The 22,713-nt window shown below is 39.1% G+C and overlaps 1 protein-coding gene across 4 annotated transcripts in view; it reads right to left on the reverse strand.

Moving 5' to 3' along the window:
- The window catches only part of trpm7 (transient receptor potential cation channel, subfamily M, member 7), a 54,730-nt gene extending 32,196 nt beyond the window's left edge, over window positions 1-22,534 (reverse strand). Inside the window, exons 1-10 of one of the 4 annotated variants that reach the window (XM_015397542.1) lie at window positions 22,355-22,534; window positions 13,220-13,299; window positions 9,373-9,411; window positions 8,682-8,883; window positions 8,216-8,429; window positions 7,508-7,632; window positions 7,232-7,403; window positions 5,756-5,930; window positions 3,131-3,254; window positions 2,648-2,720 (exon numbers count right to left, since the gene is read on the reverse strand). In XM_015397542.1, the coding sequence (XP_015253028.1) occupies window positions 2,648-2,720; window positions 3,131-3,254; window positions 5,756-5,930; window positions 7,232-7,403; window positions 7,508-7,632; window positions 8,216-8,429; window positions 8,682-8,883; window positions 9,373-9,411; window positions 13,220-13,299; window positions 22,355-22,366 (1,216 nt within the window). In that variant the 5' untranslated portion in view covers window positions 22,367-22,534. Of the gene's footprint in view, window positions 1-2,647; window positions 2,721-3,130; window positions 3,255-5,751; window positions 5,931-7,231; window positions 7,404-7,507; window positions 7,633-8,215; window positions 8,430-8,681; window positions 8,884-9,372; window positions 9,412-13,219; window positions 13,300-14,044; window positions 14,311-22,354 lie in introns of those variants that run through there. The other 3 variants (XM_015397541.1, XM_015397544.1, XM_015397545.1) reach the window with 3 other exon arrangements.
- Window positions 22,535-22,713: the final 179 nt, after the last annotated feature.

Below are 22,713 nucleotides of genomic sequence, written 5' to 3' on the forward strand. Positions count from 1 at the left end.
CTCCGTTACATATCGGCTTAGAAAGGTTTTAGAGTGCTCCAACGGATGAAGTTAGAGCATATTTTAAAAGGGGTTTTAAAGGAAGAAGCCTAAAAGGTTGACTGTAAACCAGGGTCTTCTTCAGTCAGAGGCTTTTTCAGAACCGCTGTAAGACAGACTGCTGCAGAAGATCCTTTATAGCAGGCATCCCCAAAGTCGTTCCTCGAGGGCCGCTGTCCTGCAGGTTTTAGAGGTTTCCCTGCTCCAGCACAGCTGATTTACATTGATAGTTGATTAACATGCTTTTGCTGAACTGCAATAATCAGAATCAACTGTGCTGAAGCAGAGAAACCTCTACAACCTGCAGGACAGCGGCCCTCGAGGACAGACTTTTGGGATGCCTGCTTTATAGCATTAGAGTCTACAAGTTGTAAAAAAAAAAAAAAAAAGAAATGTTTAGAGTTAGAACATAATTAAATCTATGATAACATTTATTTATTGAATTAAAGCAGCAGGGTTTTTTTTTTTTTTACAGAAGCACTAGAGTTCCCAAATGAAAAAATAAATGGGAACACAGAAAAATTTCAAGGGGCATTACGAATTTTCTTAAATAGCAACAATTGGAAAAGAAAGTTAGCAGTGTTGCTAGAAATCATCAAATCACTAAATGCTGAAGGAATGTACTGTTTGCTGACATATTCCGTTAAAAAATGAAAATACAGACCCTTTCTTCATCTAAATAATAATTTATGCACGCTTTACCTTAACCTTTGCTATATAGCATTTATTGCCCTTACTCTTCTCTAAGACCAGTCACAACAACAATGATGCCATATCAATTTGGATTTTCTAAGATTTCAGCTTTCCTCTGATAAATAAGATGCATCTCAGAATAAATTACATTAAGAAGATTGTGTTTACCCCTCATAGGTCCATGCCTCATGCTGTCATGGTTACGCTGGTATTATAACCTACAGGATTAGACTTCAGTTAGGCCGAGGTGAGCTGAGGAAGGCTAGACCGTCCCAATCACAGCCGGTTACTTCCAGCCTTAATCGTGTGAGGTGGTCGAAGGACCCGGCCAACATGGCAGGGTTCTGATCCAGGAGTTTTTATGAGCCCACAGAAAAGAGCTCTACTAAGGATTTCCACCCAGAGTAAAAAAAGTCCTAAAAGAAGCGAGCTCTGACAGTTTTAATATACTTTTTTCTAGGTTTTATTTTGTGTTTAAACTGCTACGATTTACTAGCCTGATAAATCGGACTAAATGCGAGATTAAAATGTGTAATTTAGTCTGGCTGGATGAATGAATAAGACATCGAAAGATTGTTGATGAGAACAACCCGTTGTTTTTCAAACCATGTCTGTGCCTATTGGCCAACGCTCTGACCAATGAGTGCAACTGACTGTGGCGTAGTAAGCGTGACAGAAAGCTGGTGGGGGAGTGTAAACAAACAGCCTGTCGGTAAAAACGGCGAATACGTCCTTCTGAGCATAGAGCCTCTTCCTGCTCTCGTTTCATCAAAAACCCAAAGTCTAACCCTTCATAAAACTGATTCCAAAGCTGAGTCAAACGAGAACTGTTCAATAGTTGTTGCCATCTTCCTTGTTGTGCTTTCTCCAGTATCGCGCAGCTTTGTCATTACACCCTCAAAACCCTGCCAGCTTTTCATCCAGAAATTCATAACACATCTGAGTTATGATTGGCCCAGCAGTTCTAGGGCTTGGGGCATTGATCAAGGCTAGACCACTCACAGGCAAAAAATTATTTTGACCGCTGGTGGGTGGGGCTAGTTTACTAGGCTAACGATTTACAGAAAAAAAAAAAAAACTATTCAAGCAGTGGCTTCATCATTTAAACTGAAACAAAACAGTCTAGAACACATAATCTGGATGTCAATTCACCATTTCAATAGAAATCTGAGCTTCTGCCCAACAAAAAAAATTTTGATTTGTTGTCTGCTAAAAAACAACCTAATTAATATCAATGTATTGCATGCTTCCAATATGGTCTCTCCCTTTTCGTTTCACTGTAATTAACAGGGGATTGCATAAGTTGCATCTTAGTGGAAAACAGAATCCCCTTCTGTGTAAGATCTAATGACTTTAAACGCTTGGAATACCTTTGAACACCCGGTGCTTTTTTCCATTCTGCTAAGGTGACTGCACCTTAGAGCAAAACAATACAGACCTGACTGGGTGCCTCCAGAACACACTGCAGCTTTATCTCTGGATAGGCTAAACCGGTTTCTCTAAACCATCGAGTAAAACATGCAGGGGTTCCAGTCTTTATAGGCAATGAGGAGGAATGAGAGTAAACCAGTAGCAAAAATGTGCTCCGAGGGATTCTTTTACTTTTCTCCTTTTAATGTGTATAAGCAGGTACAGAAACTAAGAATCCCTGCATCACTGCCACAAGGCATTCAGAGACTGTTGGAATAAGGAGTTCAAATGAATGTTAGCAACATGATCCCATCATGAGCAGAAACAGAAGGGCACAGAGGGGGAACTGTTCTCAAAGCATATCCATGTCAGAATGAAAACACACACACAAAAAAAAGCTATATTAAAATCTAAATACCACAAATTGCAGTATATGACTCCATTTAATCTGCTTCTGAGTTCTTTTATTAGACGAGCTGGAGAATACAAAGCAGGACGCACAAACCTTGGAGCAAGGCCCTCAGAATAGCTACATCAATGTCCTGGTGTTCCTCTGAGCTGATGTGAAACACTGTGATCTGTTGACCAAGAAACAAGATAAGGATTAGTAGCAGGTTCCCACAGATCCTATCCAGATGTTCCCAGTTATTTCACCCTGCCATCAGTTTAAACTACTAACACGGGAGTCCTCAGCTGCTCAGAGTTAAACTTCTGGCTCAAAGGTCATCAAACTAAAGAGGATTCAAATGGAGCGGTCGGAGGCATGAAAAGCCACCGACTCCAGGAACAGCTTTAACACTGTGAATAATCATTATATAGAAGGAAAAATAAATAAAGCTCATTATCTAAAACTAAAGGGCTCATTGTCTGTGATAAAAGAAACAACTTAAGTTTCTGTAATGTCATCTTTTTTAGGATCGCCATTCTAACTGGCTGCTTGATGCTTGTAAGCAGCTCTGGTGTCATGAAAAAGGGAACTAAGTTTTACCAGTTCTTTGCTCTTCATGCACTCCATCAGTTTCTGAAAGAGATGGATGGCTTCCCCCTGGCTGAAGTTAAACGTTTTCTTGATGGTTGCAATGATGTCCGTCTCCACCCCATCAGGAAGGCCGCTGTAGATTAGAGTCACACTGTTTAGACACAATCACTACAATTAAATGTTTTATAAGATGGATTTTGGACCCTTAAGCCCTGAGGGTCTTAGGAGCAAATGCCGCCTGAAATTACATATGTGAATAAAATAAAGTACAGCTCCCAAACAAAAAAAATTGAAATACAATTGTTAGTATTTGTGTGACAGAAAGGCATTGAGGAATATTTTTTCAGGTGGAAAAACTATTTTAAATGTCACCATGTCTGATGTATAGTCGATTAAAGAAAAAAAAATAAATAAAATTTAGCCCCGCCAAAATTTCTTCCAAAATAAACGCAGCAAAACACCATGAAAACCCATTTGAAACTCTGGATGAACCCTCAGACTTTGTAGATCAAAACTCTTGACCATAACTGAAGCAAATTTGGACTGAATAAGTTGGAACACGTTTATTCCAATAAAGTTTTAGTGGGCAGTGTGCTAGGTGGAAACGTGATTTTGGCACAGTGGTGCCAAAAGTGGCCATAATATGCAAAAATGACTTTTTCCCACTCACAAAAGGGAATCTGGTCAGACAAATATGCTGATTTTCATTATTGGAGATCTTCTGTATAAGGCAAAGTATTTTTGAAATACGAAATTTTAAAGGCCCATTTGAAAGGCGTGTGGCTGAAACGCCATGTGACTGTGTTTAGGCCATTTCTATAAATAGATAAACCTCTGCTGGTGTCAGATGGGCCTGGTCTAGTCTGGCTTAAAGGGTTAACAGTAAAATGAATTGTAGATTACAGAGATCTACTACAGTAGATCACTCTTGGTATCATTTGATTACAAGTCAAGCTGCACCAAGTGATAAACAGGACAATGTGTTTATATGTGACCTCCCATATTAAGCACCATTATTTGTTCTATCTCAAATCAAAACATTTGCTTTAAAAAAGGCAACGTTTATGAGTCGTACAGGACATACCGAACACAAACCTGTTTCCACAAGATCTAAGAATGTGGAACATTGAGAGCATCATTAAATTCAAAGAGCTGCAGCTCTCATTTCGAGGAAACCGGGCAGGCCGCAACAAGAACAATGAGGTAACCCACATGCCAAACTAATGTTTGTAAACTCCTCACAGGTTACAGTCAACTAAATTAACCTTTACTGGGTATTAATAACTACTTCAAAGCTGACATCACGTCTTTGTAAAAGAACTCCTCACTGCTGAGCTATTTCAGACAAGAATAAAAATCTGATAAGTAGAACCTGAACAGAAAGGGAATTTCTTTCAAATTGGTTAGTATGTCACGGAGCGGAAGGACCTGGGAATATCCAGTGATAAAGGGTAAGGAGGCAGGGATTGACACGTGATCTGGGGAACACAGCTTTGTTTGAGGGAAACGCAATTTGAAGTCGTAGGAAAGCGGCTGTTCAAACCGTTGCATTTGAGAATTCTCCCGAGTGGTGCCCGACTTTACATGAGTGAATAAAGTGAATGTGATTGGTCGTTTATTAAGGGGGCAAGATTGTTGTGTTAGCCGTTGTTTTATTTAAATTTGGTTAGCCAGATGCTTTGTCGAAACCAGTTAGCAACTTAGTGCTAGTAGGTTTCCAATGGGAAATTCCATTGGGACCAACTAGTACTAAATTGGTGACTTAGAAACGACACTGTCAAGGAACACTAAACTAGTTTCTTACATCTTTATGGCACCGTCCCCGAATTGATGTCAAATCGGGGCTTCGTTTGGATTCGCCCATTTTATGGTCGATTGGAATTGTGAGATTTGAATAGAAAGGCCGTGTCGATGGGGTTTGAACTTCTCTGTACATCCATTTCACACTCTGAACTATTGTTATTCATCTACTACAATGTAAACTCAATTTTGCATTCTATGACCCCTTTAAAGGTATAAAAAAAAAATTGGACCCTACTTGTTATCATAAAATTAGTTGCTTCATATTCTGGAGTCCTACCATTATTATTTTTAGCAGCGCTGCCATCTGTAAGCAACAACAGGTGGAGGAGGGGCAGCCCCGTGTTATCCTATACCTTAAACAGTGAGCAGAGAAATCTCTGCTCACGGCGTTACTTCCTCTGTCACCTCATTTCTGGATTTGAGATTTCAACCTTAAGATTCCTAATAATATTTTTTATCTTCTATTCTTTCATCTCATTATGATCCTATTGCACCAACATGCCAGCTTGTTTCTTATAAACTGACTTCAATGAGTCATATTGTGACATATTTAGGAGTTTCCTCTAGTTTAGGCTCAATCACCAGCTAAGTATTTCCTAACTAGATGGTTAGATCTGATTTCTTAACAATTTTGCTGATGATTACAAAAAAATATAAACAAATGCAAATGTAAATAAATTGAATGATGAGAACCCATTAAATGAAACCTCATTCAGCCAATAACAAACTGATCTGTTTCTTCTCTATTCTGGTTTTGTCTTTCAGCTATTAATCATGTCACCCGAGCGGTCTGTTCTTTGGCCGACCTGCTGCTCCGTGTGTTTAACCTACCCCCCCTCCTCTGTTTGCTTGTGGACGTAGGCCAATATGTCAGCAGCTCGGCCGGTCCCTTCACACACCACCACAGGGACGGGAGGGCTCTCCTGAAGGTACTCCAACACCGTCAGGATCACGTTTGGACCGCCCTCAAAGATCAGCGCTACAACAGGAACACCCTGACCGATTCCTAAGAAAAATAAAATAAACACCAACGAATCAGGTAAACAAGACAAAAACCTGCATGGAGATTTCACCCTTTTAATCAAACTGACCCTCAGTGCACCTTCTACCAAAACCCACTAAGCCTACAACAAATGAAGGTTTTCTTTGCTGAAATTCCTCTAAGGAACTTTTTTTTTCTCTAAAAGTAGCTGAGCATTTCAGAAACTGTGTGAGAGGTTAAGGTGATAATACCAATCTCCCCACTATCACATAGTTTCCACCAAGCAGAGGCAAACTGCCAGTAAAACACAGGCTAACTCCATGTCCTTGTTGGAAACACTACCTTCACATTCACTTTTACTGCTCTATTCTAAAATACCTTACACTTCACACAGATTCTTTTAAAAGACATTAAAATAAAGTCTATAAGAAAAACAAATAATTATTTCTCATGTGTTAGCAAAGTCAAACTGGAGTATTATGGTCAATCTTTATAGATCTAGTCTGTCCAACTGATACAAAGTTTACAGAAACATTTTATGAATGAAAATCCTATGATTTGTGACGTGCATTTACTCTCAAATTTGAGAAAGGCGTTTATTTTAGAAACCTCATCTGCAGTGACACCAGCTAAACCTCTTATAGCTAATTTCAAAGTAGTGAAAATGTGTTTAGAGAGGTCTTGGATTATGTCCTGCTTTTATCCACCAGAAAGGTTATGATACACAAAGAGAGGCAGCGTCACAGTGTCAGCGAGTGTCTTCCATCCATGTTGGAGAAAACCAGCATAAAATCTTTACTAGGCAGCTTATAGCTGTATTCTATGGAGCTAGATCGGTCTCAATTTTCACAAATACACCTTTGCGATTCACACACACAGAGGACAAGATCCACACAAGCACAGAACGACTGACGAAAGCACACAAGATCTGGGGGTCCTCCCATATGGAGTACTTTCTTATGATTGGCAAACCATCCCCCGTATAAAAAAATGCATTTGTGTATCGAGGCACATCAGGTGAGTCTCAAAAATCCACACAAATGCAGTGAAATTTAAAGACCACTGGTACTTTGTAATCTAATTTATAATTGTTTATGGATCAGGAATACTTTGGCTAATCACGTGCTGTGCATGTGTGGATCTCGTGTGCTTGCGTCAGTCGTGCATGTGTGGATCTTGTCCTTTGTGTGTGGATTTTTTTGTGCTTGTGTGAATCGTTCTGTGCATGTGTGGATCACATATGTGTGTTAGGGAAAATTGAGACAGATCTAGCTCCATATAATCAGTGGGTCTTTCACAACAACCTTGCATTTATTTCCCCTTACGTGCGTGTATTCTTTGCAGGTTAACATGTTTCTCCAGCTCCCGCCTCAGTTTGACCTCCGCTCCATATCTGCCCACAGTCCCATCATCCACCAGGAGGAAATGGGAGTGAAGATTATTCAGAACGTTCAGCTTACTAAGAGGATTCAGCAGGGTCTGATACGGAACAATAATCTGCATTTGGGGAAGAAGAACAAACAAAAACAAAAATATGCAGAAATGAACATCAGAATTAAACAGTGGCTGTGGATCACTTTGAGCCAAAAGCTGCTCCTTACGTCTCTGCCAATGAGATCGCTCCTGTTTTCAATCACTCCCCACGGGGCGACACCAATTGTGTAGATTCTCTTTGATGATCTTGAGCAGTGTTCCTTTAGCGCATCCCCAACATGCTTTGCCACACCTTTGGATAAAAAAATAAATAAATAAAAAAACACCACAACATAGCTTTTATGAGCAGATTTCTACCTATAGGACAAGTCCACAAGAAGCTTATGAACCACAGGCCTCCACTACTGGATCTCTTGGATTCAGCAATAGTTTGTGAGCTAGACAGGCATCATAGGTGGCCAGGGTGCCAATGAGGCATTAGGAGTAATCACTGGTCTGGGTAATTGACCTTGTGAGTAATGACTTAAACACTATGATCAGACCACAGCATCTTAGCATCCTGCTGTGGTGGCAGACACACCTCAGCCGCGATTCACAGCCAAATGACATGCTGCTAGGCCGCTATTACAACTTCTGCTGCATCAGCACTACATGCTAATGGTGGCTTAATGTTTACAGTGTCCATGTTTGTTTACAGTTCACATCTGTCCTTTCTAACAGGACAAACCCAAGCATACTTAATTAGGAGGAGGCTTCAATTTTAGAAATCTAATCTTTAGTTGGATATATTTATTCATTTTAAGTATAAAAGTGAAAATTTGATCAAATCTAAGTGAGGCATCTCAAAGATGGGCCCTTTTTTTAATACTACATGCCTGTGTTGACGCCTCCGGTGAGGATCCAGGCCCCAGTGGTGACTGCAGCTTTGATGAGACCCTTTCCCACCACCTGTTTAATGCGAGGGTGCAGCTCAAAGTTCTGAACTCCTCCGTGGACAGAGATGAGGATCTTGGGGAGCTCCATATGCCACTCCTTTAGCATCAGCCGTAGGATGCTCTCCGGCCGCGTGTCGTGAGCCAAACGCACATACTGTTTGTGGAAAAAAGAAAGAGGGAAAACGGCACAGCTTTTAAATTCTGCTAATAAAATTAGAAAATCTTCAACTGAAAGTTTATGCTTATGAACTGAATAAACAGAATTATGAAAAAAAAACAAAAAACAGAGAGAAATAAACCAAAGCTCCCCTTAAAACATGACGTTGAACCAGAGAATCCACCCATCTTTATGAACTTCCCAGAGAGGAAACCAAGCCTGCCAGCAGAGGAAACTAGGCCCCCCTACCTTGGCTCTGTAAGAGTGAGACCCTCCCTGGAAGTTGATGACACCATAGGCATCAGTTGGACTCGCTTCTGTGTGTTTTTCCACCGACCACTCCTCTGGATCGGGCAGGTTGGAGTTTTCACCCAACTTCACATCGGAGTACTTTGTGGCCAAGCTTGCAGTGAAGCCGGCATGTTGGCGCACCAGCCGGCCGCAGCAGCACCTGGAGGACATAGCAGCAGCATTTCTAAGTGAAGTTCAATAAAAGTCCATCAATATAGGTCAGACCATCAGGACTAGACTCCTTTCAGCAGCTTCTAAAATGATATTAAACATGATCATAATTGTGAAATAGTAAAAGGCATGCTACATTGGTATTATGTTCCAGAAAACAAATGTACAGAGTGTAGCATGTAGCTCCAAAATCTCATTTTACTTCCTTGCATTATAAAGTAGGCGAGAAAGCAAACTAATATAGGTGTGATGCAGATTTTTAATACACGACAGGAACTTCAAAAGGAGGGGAGGTAAATCCAATAATGTCGGACTAACCTACAGGAGACTGCTGACATTGAGCCATTTTTTTTTTTTATCTCCCCACATTCTTTAGAAAAGACAAAGGTGAGGAATGCAAAGCTTTCATATTAACTGGTTCCTGAGGAGGTTCTGTTGCCTTTCAGGCTTAGTTGAGTCGTCAAAAACAACAACTTACCGCACTAGCTGCTGGCAGATCTGGCATCCTGGAAGGCATCTAAGGAGCAATTGCAGACAGACATGATTAATGACAGTTTTCAAGGTGGTTTATACCAACAAGGTGTCAGGGGTGCATTGGATCAATAAGGCCTCCTGCCAGAGTGACACTGTAACTGTGTCAATATGACGCACATAATACAAATTATTTTATTTCTAATCTTTCATTTTCATAAACATTCTCAAAACCTGTGAGCAATATTTTCCATGTAAAATCAGCATTAAATTGAATGTGTTGTTTTTTTGTTCCGTGTCAGCTGTTGTAGCGGGGGGGACTTTAATTACTGGTACACAACATGATCATGGCGTGGCTCGATCTGCCGGGCAAAACTCTGGAAGCTTTTGCACAGGTAAGATGTGCTGCGGTGCTCTCTGTCTGTTGGCTAAGCTAGCATAATCTACACTGTATTAACCTGGATATAAACGTAACCAAATCATTGCTAATGCACAGCAGAATATATATTTGTTTTGGCTGCTGAAAATCGCTGTTTATTTCTTTAAATTTGATGGAGTTTTTTCCCTCATTTGCATATTTTATGATCTGCTGCAGGAGACGGAGAGCACCTAACAGCATGTGTGTGTGCTGACTGTGTCCCCCGTTACTCCTATAGGTGTGTTATGTTTTTTTGTTGTTTTTTTTAACTGAAGCACTGCATAATTTACGTGAAGATAAGCCATATATTAAAATGGCAATATGTTTTTGTCATGCAGTTATTATTCTTGTGTCATGTACTCTTGACTGTTTTGTTAGCTTTTACTCAATATTTTACATGTTACAGGGGCACACATTATTTTGGTGTGTACATTTTATTTACAGAATTATTTTCTTTATTTTTATTATTGTTAAAAAAAACAACTCTGGAAGCTTTTGCCCTGGTGCCTGGCAGAGCGTCTAACAGCCTGTGTGTGTTTACTGACTGTGTCCCCTGCTACTCCTATAGGTGTGGTGGAATAGAAGTGCAGATCCTGCTTCCTGGTCTAAGTGGTGTCCTCCATTTTAAAGCAACCAGATTAAAGCTGCTGCAACTGAACCCAGTTTTACTTCATAAAATAAACCCTCATTACAGATAACAAGTCAGAAACTGGAACATGTTTAAAAAACACCAATAGGACTGCAGCTGGTGATTATTTTATTTATCAATTATTTACTTACTTTTTTGTGATCAATATTAAAAGATACTTTTCATAAATCAACATTTATAAATCATGTTTAAAAAAAAAAACTTAATTGCACATTTTAAAGGAATGGAAAATACAAAATATAAAATATATACATGTGCCTACAGATGGAATTATTTATATAAGATTTTCAGGCTTAAATGGAAAATGTTTTGTTTTATTTACTGCTCCAAGTTGGTAATTTTTTTCAACAAATGCAAGGTTTTAGAGTCTGTATCAATAGTTCGATTACCAAATTGGATGACAATTATTTCATAAACCAATTAATCACAATAACTGGATTCAGCTGTAAAGGCAGCATGCATGTTCCTGTACACTGTCAGGTTGCTGTGACCAAAGGCTGGAAGTTATAACTGAGTGAAGAGGAGTTTGTTTTAGATTGTTAAAAAGTGACATGAGAGGAAGCAGAAAAGATAGAAGACAGAAACAGAAGGATGTCAGATGTTAACACAGATCACTACCCTCAGGGGGGCTGGGGGTTAGGTTAGGCTACATACAGAACAGTGTCAGTAATCACTGACCTAAGGTGCTGAAGACAGTTTGAGATTTAATGTTAACCATTAAACTGAGAAACAGACTCCTCCCTCACACAGTGACACCTACTGTTTAAGTCTACAGTTTATAATAAACAATGCAACAGAATGTCTTCTGTACAGCTATTAGGGCTGCCAAAAATATCAATATTCCCTAAAGTACTGAGACCCAAACTCTGTATCTGGATAAAATACTACTATGGCATGGTATTGATACTTTAAAATTAATAACATCAAAAAGATGCAAATAAAAATTTTTGATTACTGGATTTTTTGCAGAGTATATCAGAGAACCTTAGAATATTGACAAAGCAAGTTCCATACTGAGATTAAAAAAGGCGTTTTTCATTTTTATATAAACATTTTTTATGCCTTTAATCATTTTTTAAAACCCATGTTGCATCGGCTATTGATACAATGGAAACGTCAGTATCGTTACAACCTAAGAGCTAAAATAAACAGACAAAAAAAAGACTAAATCCAGCATAACAGCTAGGGGTGTAAATAATAATCGTTTTGCGGTAATGCATCGATCCAACAGCCGATGATCTGGTGCGTTAAGTTGTTTTTTTCTCTGGTTGATTTTTATCCATTTGCTCCTGGATGTTATTCTGTCTCCCGTGCAGCGGTGGCGCTAAACCTATTTTGCCCTCCTACCTCGCTTCCTTTAGCCACTACCCTCTTTCTGCTTGCACACACACTTGTTACCATTTGCTGCTACTGCACGTTTTCACTCATTGCACTGATTTTGTTGAGTATGGTTATTCTTAGTGAATGTAGTCTAGGCCAAATTTTGTTACTTAATTTGCTAGTGTACTTATGCCTCATTCAAGTATTTTTTGATGCAAGGCCTGTAAGAATCTATAACACAGAGGCAATATTATTTTTCAGTCAATGAGGTTTTCATAGGCCTAGGTGGAGTACAACTTTGCTACTTCTGTTATTTGCTGTTGTTTCTCAAATAAAATGCATAACGATATTACACCTTTCATTGATTTATTTCAAATTTGAAACATTGTCTAGCCTGTAAGGTAAAAAAAAAAAAAAGCAATTAATTGAATCCAATCGTGGTGTATTCTAGAGTATCGAATATAATCGAAACATTGGGTCAGGAAATTGATACTGAATCAAATCGCCATGATGGGTGTGATTTAAATCCCTAACAACAGCAGATCTGTTCAAAACCAATCTTGTAAAAATCTTGATCAAATCTGTATTGTAAAATAATATAGGAGGACATGTTTTAATCACTTTTGTTGATATATGCCTTCTTGTGGATTTTAGGACATTTTTAAAATGAAAACTGTTGCAGATTGGAGCTCTGCACCTTTTGGCTACTTTATTTTCTTCTTTTAAGAAATCTGTTTTAATTTGCAAAACACTTCATTAAAATCCATATTTAAACAGAATGAGGGAAAAATTTATCTTGTTACTAGCTTTAAAAAAAAAAAAAGGAAAAAAAAGCTCTCTCACATGGGCTCTAGTCATCTGACGGACTTGGACTTAATGTCAAATGAGGTTTTGTTCAAGAACATGTCAAAACGTATCTGGGAGCAGCAGCACGTACAGCGGTTTGGTGGGAAATAATTAATACAAAACAAAACAAAGACTGATCCGCTGTGCATGTCAGGAAGGAGGAAGGCATCCAGCCTCTTGGAAATCTAACAGAAATGGCTTATAGTAACAGGAGGCTGTTAAACAGTAAATCTGAGAGTTTTCTACTCGTTAAATAAGTTACATTTACTGAGAATATTTATTTTTGGGTAAATCAGTGGATGTTCAAACCCACAATATATTATGCAAGCACCTGTGTACTCTGCTAGCGCCGTCTGTGTGTCGGTATAAAGAGATGTAAAAGGGCCGACAAATAAAATAACCTGCTAAACGACAAAAAACAAAAATAAACTACTTTGTGACCACTGCTATATTTCAAGCTATAATTCCAGACACTGACAGAGGTAAACATTAGAAACAGACTCATTTACCCTTTGGAGAGCAGCGGTAAGCATCAGGGCCTACTTTGACTCACACCTTGCAATTACAGTGTTTCCATGGAGACCAATAAAGGTTAGAGCAGAGTGTGGTCGGCTCGTTTACCTGTGGGGGTCCTTTGACACTGGAAGTATGTACACACATTCCCTCTTGGTGAAAGTGCTTTCTATCCAGGGTTTCTGGGACTGTGGGGAACAAAAAGAAACTTTGGTCAGATGATGAATACTCCAGTTTAAGCCTTTAAAAATCAACCATTCTTTTTAATCCATTCCTGACAGCTCAAGTTAAAAATGATGGGGTCTTTTTACCTTGCTGTAACTAATAAGACATTTTAAGGCTTGTTGTAGAAAGGGATTGTAGAGTTTTAACATTTTCCTCTGAAAGTAATAAACCACAATATAAAAGGCTGCAGGGTACTCTGAGCCTCTAATCCAGGATTTAGCGGAAAGTTGGAGATTTAATTGAATTCTTTTAAACTTGCTAATCACAAAACTCAAGAATTGATTTTAGAAACCTACATATTAGACAGCAATAAACACAAGCATAAACTTGTGAATGTTTATTGCAAGTTTTCATAGGGTTTAAATGAAAACAGTTTATTGTTCCACAAGTGGAGCTCAGAGGAACCCAGCAGCGATTAGCCCCATTAATCCCTACCAACTCACAGAGAGAAAGTCTCCAAACAGTGTCACCTGCTTTACACCGAAAGATCTGAACAATTCCTGAAACTATAACCTTTATATTACTGTTTGGACCTTGTGATCGGCACACTGCAATAAAAACAACAAGAACACAAAGATCCAGAGCGACCAAAGTTTCACCTCTACAGCCCTGATGAGCAGAGGTAATTCCACCGTTACACGGGTCTGGCTCCAACTTTGGATAAACAGGTGTCTTTAGCTCTTGACCAATGAACAACAAAGTGTGTACCTGGATGTCCTCCTCTTCATCTCTGTGTTTAAGGGCTTTGTACAGGAACATACCAAGGATCCTTTATGCATGTCCTGAACAAACCGCTGTCACCACAACCTCCCCCTGAGCACTAGATCATCAGCGACACCTCAGCGCCAGACTCTTCCTCTCAGAAGGCTGCGTGCATCTTCCATTAAGGTTTCAAAGTCTAGCGTGCTGCCGTTAGCGTACAGATCCGGCCTTGGTTAAAGACTGAGCGATCAGCGTGAGGCTGCTGCCTCTAAACTCCATCCACTGTTAATCTGTAAGACGCCACTCAGGGGGGCAGATGAATGTGTCTGAGACAAACTGGATATTATACTAAAGCTGGGGAGAAAGAGGTGAGAGAGGAGGGGGTGTGTGGGAAAGGATTAGTGGACGGGCAGAGGCCTCGATGATATACCTTGTTGTCTACTGATGACACACCACCTAAGGTGATTCATTCAGCTGACACAAAACCTTTCCCCATCAACCAAGACTGCTCCTGTCCATTACCCAGAGAACGCCTATTATATATAAATACATGAAAGTAAACTAGACTCAATTAACTGAGGTAAACAAGAGATGGAAATCTTATTTAACAGAGCTAGATTAGACTGGACAAAAAGGAAAAACGGTTTATACAGGAATGAGCAATTCTAATTTAATGCCCTTAGAAATAATTTCAATGCCAATTAAAAAGTACCCATGATTCGTCATGTTTTATGTAAAAATCAGTTTTCTTTATAAATTAGACTGAAAGGGGATAAAATAACTAAACAGAAATAAAATAATACCAGGATCACTGACAGAGAGTTAAGGAGAAGAATAAAGCTGTTTTTGCTGCTAACCTGTAACTATGGTACCCGAAAATGTCAGGCAACAAAAGAATTAGACTTTAGAGGCCGGGCCAAAAACACAGCACTCAGTCACTTTCTTACTTCCTCGCTCCCTCCCTCTTCCTCTCTGGTTGTTCCCTTTGTGCAACATATTATCCCCGTTTCTGTAGAGATAAAACTCGCTGCGTTTCTTCCCCTCTCAGACACAAACTACATTTTTGAGGTCGTATGTATGAATGGGAACAGATGCGTTCCTATGCGATGAACTGTAAACAACAATCTAAAACCTTCACAGCTGAGCTCCTCCTCACTTTTCCCCGTAAAAAGCATAGCATCCAGACAGAGGTAGCAATTATCCTATGAGCTGGCAGCCAAAATACAAAGCAAGATAACGTTTGGCCTGCCAATTACAATAAGTATAAGAAAGGGTGGAACTGTTGGGTTCAGCGTTTTAATGGGAGAAACTTCACAAAGACAAGAGGAATTTTAAAATCAACATGAGACCAAAATGGGAACATACAGCTATAGACATTTAATAAAAGATATTACACAAACTATCTGAGATCACTGCCTTTGCATGGCTGGAAACATGCGCTCAGAATCCTTCCCAAACACTGAAATCCTGTCATGAGTTTTGCATCTTTTTTTTTATTCAGACATGTGACTGCAAACAATCCAGGGCTGCAACAAACGATTACTTTAAATAACAATTAATCTGTTGATTCTTTTTTTAGATTCATCGATTAATAATCTAATAGTCAAAGCTTCCTTAAAGAAGACTTTTTACTAAATTAAACCAGGTGAAAATATACATTTTCCACTAGAGGAGTTCTGGATAGAGCAGATTGACAGACGAAAAGTATTGTTTTTTTCTCAAATGTGAATTTTTTTTTTACAATTTTGGCAGAATTACTGCTCTAAGTGGGTCACTGTCAGTGAAAGGCCGGTTTTAGAGTCTCTGCACTCTGTTTAACGATTGATCAATTACTTATTTAGTTGATTATTTCAATAATCAATTAATCACAATTAATCCAATTGATTGTTTCAGCCCTAAAACTATCTATTGAACACTTGAGGAGAAAAACTGAAAAAGGACAACATATTTGTTCTAATTTAGCTTTTCTGAAATATTTTGTTAGGAGCCTGCCTTGGGTTTAGGCTAATAAAGTTAACAAATTAAGCATTCTGTTCCAATAAAGCTGCCTAAACAAAAAAGGACAGCGTGCAAAAAAAAAAAAAAAAAAAGACTAAAATAATCTTGAATATACCATATAAAAATTTACTTAAAACAAACTGTTGTTCAGCAGATTTTACTCAATTTGCAAGGTAGCATAATCCCTTTGAGGTGACTCACATATATAATATAGCAACTGTGATGGACAACTCTTAACTACAGAACCTGGTTAGTTACATTATAACTACAGAGTGTTTTTCAAAGAATAACAGAGCAGACTTTGCTATAAAATAGATAAGACTGTTTACTTTTCCTTGGATGCCTTAGAATAAATCTGGACTTAGAAACTTCCAGCTGACTAAGATTGAAATGCCTCTTGCTTAGCCTGCTCTGATTAGCAATCAAACAAAAGCTTCCTAAAAGTCAGTGACATCTCACAGAGGCTGTTTGTCAAGAAGAGAGTAACGCCAAATTAACAAGTCAGCCAGGAGCTGCAAGAAAGCAGTTTGAAGATTCCAGAAAGAAAAGATAATTTTATACAGAGGCAACCTCTTGTGCCCATCAATGAATAAAAACTCTACACTCAGAGCAGTTTGAGCATGTAGGGGCTAAAGTGGTAAGTCACCCGTTCTGCAAACAGGGTCTAGGGATGAGTATTGGCATGGGTGTTTCAATACGATACATATAGGTCATGATACGATATCACTATAATGCAATATCACCATATGTTGCGAAAAATTTCCTGCAAACTGTTACCCACTCCATGGGAAAAAAATAAAAATAAATAAATGGCAGCCCACTTCTCCCCAAGGGGATGGGTTAAATGTAGAGTTAATTCCGTTGCTCTGTTCTTGTGACAGTGTAATGAGTATAAAAACACTGGACATATTCTGGTCAGTCCTAGTTAGCTTGTTTCTTGTTTGAGACGCCTGCAGAAAAGGCTGAATCTTTTACAGCAGGATCAATGTTTTAATGAATCCAAACAAGAAGTCAATTTCCATGATAGAGCCTGTTTGATGAGGTAAAACTGGCCTCGTTAAGGTTAAGTTTGGGCGTCTCCCTCCTCCACACATGCAAACCGTTTAAACCATGTTTGTCACTCATGCTAATGCTGATAAAAGAAGCTAAATACAACTTAATTCATGCTTATCATCCTCTTTCTGTATCGCCTCAAAATAACTGAAATCATGTTTCACCCAATAACTACTGCATCTGGTTATCAGTCAAATATTGGCTGATAGATTTCCAAATGCTATAAACTAGCTTTTTTTATTGCTAGGGTAGGATATTTAAGAAGTTGGACATAAAGTTGTTGTTTTTTTTCCCACTGCGGGCCAATTTATTTCAAAGACTAAAAAGAAAAATGTACATGTAGGTTAGTAGCACTGACCTATGGTATGTTTGGTTAGCGTTTAACAGTAATAATCTAATCTCAATACATTCTTAGACAGTGCAAGGTGAGTGACGTCTCAGCTGATGTTCAAGTGTTGAAATGTGACTTTTATCAAAGTCTGGAGTTAACAGCTAATTCACCACTATAACAGCTAAGCCCCCCCCAGTTGTTCAAGAGGAATCTATAAATACTCACTGAAAACAATACAATCTATAAATAGGATTCAGTGTATTAGCTTCATTAAAAGAAAAACTATCAGACATTAAAGGGCATTTAGCTATGACTAGCCTTATCAACGTTCAATCCTTGCCACCTCTTAAGTTTTTCCAAGATCTAGGCATATAAAAGAATGTTAAATGAGGGGGAACGAGTTCATTATAGCCTTCAGATAAGATTCCAGGAAGGCCGCGCACAACTCTGTGGAGTCATGAGACCAAAGTGTGACAGCTCTCCAATTTACACACGTGTGCCCCCTGGGCAAAAAGCTGCATAGCTGCATCCATATTTCTATCCACCTGCATAAACTAATGGTGCTGAATACATAGCGACTGTTACACAACTGTGTAAACTCTCTATAGATAAAACAAAAAATCTTTAGGGACTGATCAAGAGAATGAAAGGGAGACCTAGTATACAGTCTGCAACAGATATGAGTGGTATATCCCAAAAGACAAAAAAAAAAAAAACATATAATATTAAAAATATCTATTACAAGTTGATAAATACAAATTTGAATTCTAAAGTACTTTTAACTGCTTCTTATAATATTTATAACTATCCTCTTCATTAACTAATCAGTAGGGCTTTCCCCCTCAATCAATTCAATTCAGTTTATTTCTATAGCACCAATTCACATTCAGAACACATGTCATCTCAAGGCACTTTACAGTTCACCAGATCATCCAGTCAGATTGATTTAAAGTTTTCTATCTAAGGAAAACCAGTTGATTGCATCGACTCATTGACTCGAAGGCAATCCCTCACACTAAGCATGCTTGTAGTGACAGTGGAGAGTAAAAACTCCCTTTTAACAGGAAGAAACCTCCAGCAGAACCAGGCTCAGTGTGAGCGGCCATCTGCCGAGGCCGACTAGGGTTCAAGGAGACAGAAGCAGAGATACAGAAAGCAGCTGTAAAAGGCGGCCCCGTCCAGGAAACACACAGCCAGGCAGACGAGCTCCGAGCCAACTGCCATGCCAGAGGATGAAGAGAGCACATCCAGTTAGTCACAGTCAGAGTGACACAATCAGCCGTTTCACATCTGGAGCTACCCAACTATGGTTTTAAAACAGAATTACCTTTAAAGGCACTGATGGGTAATGTCCTTGACCTTCCACATCTGGTACCCTCTTTTTCATGTGCAACCAGAAAGATTAAAAAAAAAAGGCTGAATTTGTCCTTTTCCTTGTGAGCATGTATAGCGTATTTAAGCCAGTCGACTGGCAGTGCACAGCAAAACAGGGGAGAAAAAGTGCTGATTTATGCTCCATACAGCCAGAGAAAGCACTAGAGACTGCTGCACTGTGTTTAGAAGCTATATATAGTGACTTCATAGATATGATATGTGTGGACAGGTTTTGCTAGTATTTTGCTCTGCCTTCAACCTCCCCAAGGGCCCTATGGATGTCATAGATAACAAATTATAGAATGCAACAATACTAGAAATACCTATTTGTTAATTGAATGGATATTAAATAGTATATTTAATAAATTCAAAGAGGAAAATCTTTGCTTAGGACTTTTAAAGAACCTGTAGAAATCCACAAATAACTGATTTTAAAACAATCTTTTGCCAGAGGAAATACTCATCAACCATCTTCAGTAGGAATGTCTTGCTGGTGCCGGGTGCCCATCAATGGTTAGACAATAAACCTCAAAGACACATTCCATAGTTGCCACACAAGAAAAAATAAATAAAACAGAGGTTTTGCAATACCACTTTACATTACAGCTCAGACTGCTTAAGACTAAAATTGTTCATGTGGGATAACGATTTGAAAAACAAAGGTTGATGAACAACAACAAATCACAATGAAGTATTTAATGAGGTGGGATTACATAAGCTGAGGTAAATAACAGGCGCAGGTCAGCGCAGACAGAGCCAATAAAGCAGTGAAACCTCAATACATAAAGAAGGACAATGGAACCACTGGCTGGCTTCCTCTTGACTGATTCCCATTAGTCTTTTAAGTCTCACCTACAGATCCCAGCTTTTAAATTATTGGGATTTAATTGAATACTTAAGAGAAAAGTCTGTCACAAGACAGGTTTCTCAGAGGATTTGTAGTTTTCAGTATAACAGAACTAGGGCTGAGACAAGTTATCATTTTGCTATTGATCTGTCAATTCTTTTTTAAACTGTCAACCACAGGTTTTACACAGAATTTAAACCAAGTGAAGCTAAAACTGTGTCCTTTAGTGCACATTAGTGGACAAAAAAAGTTCTTCACCTCGAATGGAAAATGTAAATATATTTTGAGAGTGTGGCCCTTTCATATGAAGGCATGTTTTAGATTTGCTGTACTCAAGTTAAAAGTTAATCAGTTACTTAACAGTTGATGATCATTTCAAGAGTTGATTAATCACCATTAATCTGATAATGGTTTCACCTATTATCCAAAGTCATCTTCTTCCAAATGTTGGCTACATATGTGTTTTTTCTCTGGCCAGAAGTTTGATGGCAAATCCTCCCTCTTCAAGTTGGCAATCCAAATACGAAGCCATCCATGGAGGATCATGACTCAGAAAGGTGAAATAACTCATTTTGTTTACACTTTTACTCGATGTATTCCAACATCCAACTGCCATGCACGTGGGCATTGTCAGTTCAACTATAGCTCTGGTAAATTTCAATGGTGAAGTCCTCTGGAAATCTTCAATGATTGTTGTTGATTGCAGATGTGTCTAGTAGCTCCCAATGATTTTTGCTTGTAAAGCGGGGAGAATGGCGCTAGGCTTACCACACCGTGATGTCACTGCCGGAAGATGGCAGAAGGGAGGTGTTACTATATTTGGGCAAAAATGGCCGCTCCCAGACTCCGTGATCATGACGAAAATTATTGTTTTTAGTTTTTTACTGATTAATGATAAAAACATGAAAATACTGTGAACGTATTAGTTTTAGGTATAAATAATGATCCATTGTTTATTCTTTGCTGACTGGACTTTTCCTTAAAAAGAAATCAAATAATTTATAAAAAATCTATTTTCAGAATATGCATTTCATATCCCTAACATACCTTTTTTATCTGTTCTTAGTGAACAGAACAATGCTTATCTATGGAAGAAAACACAGAATTTTAAAAACTGATTTTTTTTACAGATTTAATACCCTACGCTTAATTTATATTTGGTAAAAAGTTGCCTGCAAACAAAAAATAAATAAATAAAATCAGCTGCAAATGTGTTGACCTTTTGGTGAATTCAAGCCAACGCAATCTGCACTCAATGCAGTCGACCAGCTTCTAGCCAATGAAATTAGCTCATTTGGTCGCGTGACACAACCATTGGGCATGGCTTTGTTCCAGGCCGAATGTAGCTGATAAGGAGTTTTTCTTGTCAAATAGATATGATTACAAAACGTCAGGTAGCTACTAATAACCAAACGATTTTTGATTTTTTCTTGCACCTGATTTTTTTTTTATTTTCTTGCAGCTAATTTTTTATTTTCTTGCAGCTAATTTTTATTTTATTTTCTTGCAGCTAATTTTTATTTTATTTTCTTGCAGCTAATTTTTATTTTATTTTCTTGCAGCTAATTTTTATTTTCTTGGAGCTGTTTTTTTATTTTTTGCAGCTGTTTTTTTTTTTTTATATTTTGCAGCTGTTTTTTTCAGTGTGTCAGTGTTTAAAATTTGATGCGAAAAAAAAACAGTGTTTAAAAAATGGTGTACAAAAAAAAAGGCAGATTTCACCGACATTCTTTCACTTCCATACTTATCAGTTTGGGGGATGGTAGTAAAAACACCCAAAGCATTTAAGGGATTGTATTTATCTCCTCTTACTACACTGTCATTTCTACTATGAGACTAAAGCACAGAATGAATAATTAAGCTGATGTAGTGGATGAAGGACAGCTTTAAGTAGTCAGGGTTTAGGTCAAAGTGGTGCTAAACTGGTATTCCAATGGGACATTAAACATGAGCTTGTTTGGAAAACAGGAGGAAGTTTTTAGTACGAAAAATGCATCTTCAACAAGAGAAATGTTGAAATATAGCAAAGGTTGAACAAGGGCCTTCAATGTTCGCCCCACACCCAGAAGGCTAAATGACCTGGGATGACTATGTAGGAAGGTTAATTAAAAAGTCTGACATTAAATAGATCCTTGATTGAGCAGCACTTTAATGTTTCTGAGGGGCAGGGAGTCAGTCCGGACAGACTTGGCATCCGATCAACCTGGCATTGACTCGTTACTGGCAATGACAGCGTGTCTGCTCTGACATCCGCGAGACCGCTGGAAGAAACGCTGCTTTAACAGACTGCCAGCTGCTCTGGGCTCCACAGCTCCATGGAAGCAGCGTCTACCGAGCCGCAGGGAGAACAAAAGCCGTTTCTGTTGCCTCCCAGAGGAAAGCTAACACCACAGAGCGACCTGGGCGGTTGAAGCTAGTTAGCTAAGCGAGCTAGCTACTTAGCCAGCTAACGTTTCCAACGAATGGAATTTCGGGGTTTCCTCACGAGACACTGTTAACCATGACAGCGGGGCTTAATTCACTACATAAAACACCAAAACAGAAACTTTAGGAATTGACCTGGGAACTCCGCCGGTTCTGACACCTACAGGCAGCATGCATATTCTTTAGTGGGGGGGGGCTGCAACTTCAAAGCCCCCATAAGTCACGACAGTCGACAGTCCCCCCCGCCGCCGCTCCAATTCACCAACACTGTTAAACCGAACGCACTCACCATTCTCTTCATCGTTGAGACTGAGGAAGAGACGTGTCGTGGCTTCTATCCATCTATCAGCGGTGCACTCGGTTAGCCTTGGAAGGAAAGCCCGCTGGACGCTGGAGGTACTCGCTTCGGCTGCAGCTACAACGGAAGGTTGCTTTTTCATAATTGAGCGACTCCAGACTGACGCAGCGTAACGAGCCGGCTGAGTCAGCCAGCCCAGGGCGTCACGTGACGGGGCGGAGCCAACGACCACATGTGCGCTTTGTTTTAGTTCCTGCTCAGCGCAGACAACAAGCAGGAAGCGCCATTGTTATAATCTCTGATTGGGGGGGTTACCATTAGGCAGAGATGGCAAAAGTACTCACTTTCCG

The sequence above is a fragment of the Cyprinodon variegatus genome, unplaced genomic scaffold (assembly GCF_000732505.1).
Source record: "Cyprinodon variegatus isolate N-32 unplaced genomic scaffold, C_variegatus-1.0 Scaffold870, whole genome shotgun sequence".
Classification (NCBI taxonomy): domain Eukaryota; kingdom Metazoa; phylum Chordata; class Actinopteri; order Cyprinodontiformes; family Cyprinodontidae; genus Cyprinodon; species Cyprinodon variegatus.